Source organism: Anoplophora glabripennis, unplaced genomic scaffold (genome assembly GCF_000390285.2).
Source record: "Anoplophora glabripennis isolate ALB-LARVAE unplaced genomic scaffold, Agla_2.0 scaffold9, whole genome shotgun sequence".
In the NCBI taxonomy this organism is placed as follows: domain Eukaryota; kingdom Metazoa; phylum Arthropoda; class Insecta; order Coleoptera; family Cerambycidae; genus Anoplophora; species Anoplophora glabripennis.
Window position 1 is genome coordinate 1,908,037 of NW_019416258.1, and position 5,379 is coordinate 1,913,415.

General features: G+C 42.9%; 1 protein-coding gene across 1 annotated transcript; it reads right to left on the reverse strand.

The window, feature by feature from the left end:
- Positions 1-631: 631 nt before the first annotated feature.
- LOC108909010 (cytochrome P450 307a1-like) lies at positions 632-3,213 on the reverse strand. Its single transcript, XM_018713222.1, has 2 exons — positions 2,846-3,213; positions 632-2,061 (listed from the first exon to the last, which is right to left on the reverse strand). Exons 1-2 carry the CDS (start codon positions 3,174-3,176, stop codon positions 926-928), a joined length of 1,467 nt encoding a protein of 488 aa, XP_018568738.1. The 5' UTR covers positions 3,177-3,213; the 3' UTR covers positions 632-925.
- Between the last annotated feature and the right edge of the window lie 2,166 nt (positions 3,214-5,379).

Consider the following 5,379-nt stretch of genomic DNA (forward strand, 5'->3'; position numbering starts at 1 on the left):
AATCAAGTGGTCATAAGCGTCGAAAAAAAAGTTATGGGGTGGTAAAGGAATTGGAGCTCTAAAAATAACATTTTGTATGTTTTTCCACATATCCAATAAATATATTACACTGGAATAAACAAAGTCTTGTATCAAATAATAAGTCTCTAAATAAAACAGTTTTATAGTGATATTAAAAAATGTTGTTGACTATTGTATTGGTCTAAATCATATTATTTTGATCCCTGTGGGTCTCGGTGATCGGGACATCCTGTATATCAATCACGAAATTTCCTGCCTAACAGCATTTGCATTTACTGGCAAAGTAAAGGAATCTCTGTTGTTGAGCGTGATGTCGTGCATGTGAAAGGAATTTGGTGTTAATTTTAATTTATGGGCAGTTTACGTTTAAAAAAATGTTTTTCCACGGCTACACCCATGTTTTTTCGAAGGAGTGTTTTTAAATACCGTTTAGTTATTTATTGCTCTAATAAATGTAATAAATAAATTTAATAATTAACCTCGAATTGTACTTGAAGTTACCTTGTCTGGCGCTATACTTCGCCTGTCGGGAGAATTACCGGTAAAAACAAATTATTCGACTTTCAAACAACAAACGAGAGCCAAAAGGATGGCAGTGAAACACTCAAGCTAAATAAAAAATAAACAGTTTAATCAGTCTCATTATAATAGACTTAACACTGGGGAGACTATATTAAAGATAAATTAATTACTAAAATATTTTTACATTAAATTCACATGAAATATATACAATGCATGATAGTAATGATAACAAAGTAAGTGGGAAATGGTGATGTTAGGCCTGACAGCCGGCTGGTCGCGTTTCCGCGTTCGGCAAGTACACAGTGGACCTACCAGTGTCCACTACCAGACAGAACGGAGACTATTTTGCGAGGACGGAAGCGTAACTAAGAGATCTCTCTAACTAACCCGATGTCGGTGGTGTTTTCCGAGGCGTTAACACGAGTTTGAAGCAATCGGGCGGCACGGCGACACACCCCGGCTTCATTTCCATCTCACTCCCAGCACTTACGTCGTAGTGTTGCAGGATGGTCGCCAGGATAATAAAACTGAAGCATTGGACGAGCCTCTGGCCGATGCAAGTCCTCTTTCCCGTGCTGAAGGGGATGAAGTGACCCGGTTTCGTGACTCGCCCGGAATGCGTCAGGAATCTTTCTGGCATGAATTTTTCCGGGTTGTTCCAATAGTCCTCCCCCACGTTCAGCTCGTAGTTGTTCAAGAATACCATGGTGCCCTTCTCGATCTTGTACCCGTCGATTTCGGTGTCCGTGGTGGCGACGTGGGGCACTATCGGCGAAGACGCTTTCCTCAGTGCCTCCCAGAGCGTGGCTTCTGTGTAGGGCATGTTAGCTTTGTCGAACAGATTCGGGCTTCGCTTTCCCTTCGTCACGGCGTCCACTTCCTTCTGGATGTGCTCGGCAACCTCGGGGTATTTTACTACGGATGCTAGGGTTATCATGACTAAATTTCCTATGGCCGAGTGTCCGCCGATGAAATCCTCCAGTTCGAATATGATGTGCTGCCAGTTCATGTTGGGATCTTCCTCCAAGTGTATCAGCAACGCGTCCGTGAAGTCTTTGGGTGGAGAGTTTATGTCCAGCGTGGCCCTGTGCTTGTCTATGATCCTACTAAGGATGAACTGACGGATCTCGGCGGCCCAGTGCGACAGCTTCTTCATGTGCCCCTGGTAGATGGGCAGCAACCAAGGCAGGAAGTCCACAGCGTACCCCTGGTTAATTTCCCAGAATATTTCGTCGAAATACCTGACAATCTTCCTGAACTCGGGATCGTCGTAGGCGAACCTGGTCGAGCACATGTACTGCGTGAACATGTTGGCGCAGGTGCCCAAAATCAACGGCTTGATGTCGATCGGCGTGTTCTGGGGTAGTTTCTGCAGCTTGGCCAGGAACACCTCCAGCTCGTCGGCTCCGACCTCGTTCACCCTGTCGTACTGGAGCGAAGTGAATCTGGGGGAGCAGTAGCTTTTCGCGATGCTGCGTCGCGTCTTCTGCAACGCCGACCAGTCGCAGAGGGCGAGTGCTGAAACAAACGTACAGGTTAGAGGGCAAAAAACGCAGCCAAAGTCTCAAGGTTGTGCCGCGGCTCGTCCATCGCGCTCGGCACGCGTCAAGCCACGCAGGACCGCTTCGCGGAACAGATGCCCATTGAAGCGCGTGGCCGAGCGCTACGTAGTATACACCTGTGCCTAAACGGCATGCACACAAATCGTGCGATCGTAACATTTCCAGCAAACACGGAATCGGTGCCCCGCCGCGTCACAACCCGTTAATCCCCGTAATTACCCACGAGCGCGACCGCCGCAATAATCAAGATTAAAAATTAATTACCCCGCGGTATATACATATAAAAAAAAAAATAAAATAAACGTGCGACAAAGGAGAGGTCCGGAATTAGTTGAATGGATAAAATGCGGCGGTCGCCTGTGCCGATCAGATTCAGTTTCATTAGAATCTCAAGTTCAAGTTCACGGCAGTCGAGTACGTAGTGAGTAATCTTATGAATGAACCGGGCGGGTGCCGTGTGATAGAAAGTAAAGTGGCGAGTAATCGACGAAAACCCATTCGACCTTTTAAACCCGAACCCGTACGCGGTATCTTTTCACGCGGACTGTTAGTTGTTTTAACGGTACCGGCGCTTTTACAGTAATTACGCGGATTTCCGATGCTCCGCTCAGTTCGCCACTTAAGAGCCTCGGAGATGCGAATTCTCGATAGGAAGAGTAACGCGCCTCCCTTATTACTATTTTATCATTGTTATTATTATTATTTTTTATGTAAATATGAACGGAAGATGTCGTACTTACAATTGTTCCTGTCTCCCCCGAAGAGCTTGTGGTACCTGAGGAAGTCGGGCCTGCCGCCGAAATCGCCGCCCTTGTTGATGAGGACCTCCTTGATGAGGCGGAAATTGTTGACGACCACGCACTGAGCTGGCCCCAGGCTGATGCCGAAGATGTCACCGTAGACTTTGCTCAGTGCGGTGAAGGCCTCGAACGGTGACTTGTAGCCGCCGAGTACGTGAAGGCTTCCTATGATCGGCCACGGACGGGGACCCGGGAGGCTCTTGGAGTCCCTGCGGGCTGTAGCTAACCACCACACGACGACCACGATACACAGAGAGACGAGCGCGAGCATGTCCGCAGAGAGCACAACCGTTCAATGTGAGCAGACGGACCGCTACCCTCTATATGACGGCCAGTAGTCAGCGGTTGACAGGCCTGGTGAGCCCGGTGCACCAATGATAGATCCCCTCTCCTTGCCCTCGCCCCACCCGGGGGTGCACCTCAGATCTACAGATTGGTCTTGAGGTTCTCTATGGCCGCCCCCGCCAAGACTAGCGTGCTGCCAGCGGCCGTCTGGCCGTCTTCTTTGGCTGTCCGTTCTTTGCCCATCGCGATTGCTGGTGGTGTCCCGTGGCGCGAGTCGAAGGTCAGGCCTTATAATGCAGATTTTTCTGTGTGGCGAAAAATGACAACTACTTCCTTTAATAATCCCACGTAATTGCCGGTTGTGTCGTGTGCGACCGCATACCTAGGCACTTTTCATCGGCGGGTAACTTGAACCGCATACACGCGTGACGCAAATTGGGGGCAGATCAGAGGGATCCGAGAAACACGCGCGTTTTTTTTACACTCTCACATCCGCGGAAGTCTTATTTTGATCGTCGCCCTTTCACGAAACTAAAATGCGAAAATTGTACACTTTAATCGTAGCAAATTATTCGCACATTTTTCTGCAAAGTTAGATCTCCCAGTGTATACAATGTTGCAGAGTACAAAAAACAGTAATACAATGCACAGTTCATCAAAACAATGCAAATATTTATGTGCATTTAAATATATGTTATAAAATGCCCGGCTAAGTTATACAGGGTGTCCCGAAAGTTCACGTCAAGCCAGCAAAGGATTTAAGGAATAACTATAGTTGACTTTCGTAAAAATCTCCTAGTTTTTCAGATACAGGCACTGTTTTAAATCCACCCCACATGAATATTTTCTGCACCACAGCTATTACAATATTAGCTTTTTTTGTGTCTCTGCTTCTAACTAAATATCGCAGAAGAATTTTCCAGTTTTCTATATTTTAAATGATCATCGCCCTACTTTGACAGTTAGTGCTATCGAAAAAATGTTTTTTGTTTAAAAAAATGTGCATTTAGTACAAATAGATAGTAAAAAATGATGCACTTTTAGCAAAATTACATTTCTTGGTATACAATGTTGATAGATACTAAATATTAATTAAAAAAATATTCTTGCTGCTGTATAGGGTGATTCACTATATTTTGCCCCCCCCCCTTTAACTTTATTGTTTTAAGAGTTATAAAAAATGTGAAATACAAAAGTTTCACGATTTTTTATGAAGTTTTCGAAAATTATAATAGAAAAACAAATGAAATCACGGCCTACCATAAAACATTGTAAATAGGCCTCTAACGGCCTAATTAGTGAGATTTAGTTAAAATACTTATACCCATTTTGGACTATATCAATGTTCGATATGTCAAAATATATTATAAATAAATCTAAATCCTTACGTAATTGGAAAAAAGGCAGAAATGCATGAAAGACGTCCAACAATTACAAAATATCTTATTTTCTCAATAAAAAAAACTTCTTTTCGTTTTTTAATATTATCTCGCTTATTGTTAGATATGGACCCAACAAACTATATATGACTGTACTAGGCAGGGAACGTTCTATCCAAATATGTAAAAATATACAGGGTATTCTATATAAATTAACAAAGTTAACATCCGCGGCCATTTTGTTTGAACTTCATTTGTTTTTCTACTATCATTTCCGAAAACTTCATAAAAAATCGTGCAACTTTTGTATTTCACATTTTTTTATAACTCTTAAAACAAACAAGTTAAAGAGGGGGTCAAAATATAGTGAATCACCCTGTACACTTAAATATGGGTTATTATAAAAAATATCTGAGTACCTTATACAAGATGTTTCAAAGCCAACGCGAAACCCACAAGAGGTTATAGATAGACCCATTTAAATATTTCTACAAAGAAAAAAAAGACTCACGTATTCTTTCAGCGACGTATACTCTGTAGGTAAGAAAGAAGCAAATGTTTATTTTCAGCTGCCCCAATAATATCAAATTTCATTAAAATATCTCCAAATATATTTTTTTGAAGGCTCGCATTTTAAGGCAGCAAAATTGTACTAAGGTAACTTGACCTAGATCTCGATATCTATCTTTATCTCTGTCTAGATTATTTATTTTTATCCAAGAACCCTTGAACTATGACCCATTTGTTTCTGGACATTCTGTATGCTAAGCAAGTATGATAACAATACATAATCAGTTCATATTATTTCTT

Bases quoted from the DNA above. Each gene is read 5' to 3' on its own strand.
- LOC108909010 (XM_018713222.1), bottom strand. From the start codon at position 3,176: ATGCTCGCGCTCGTCTCTCTGTGTATCGTGGTCGTCGTGTGGTGGTTA. The intron at 2,062-2,845 runs GTAAGTACGACA...CGTTTGTTTCAG, and splicing joins CGGGGGAGACAGGAACAATT to CACTCGCCCTCTGCGACTGG.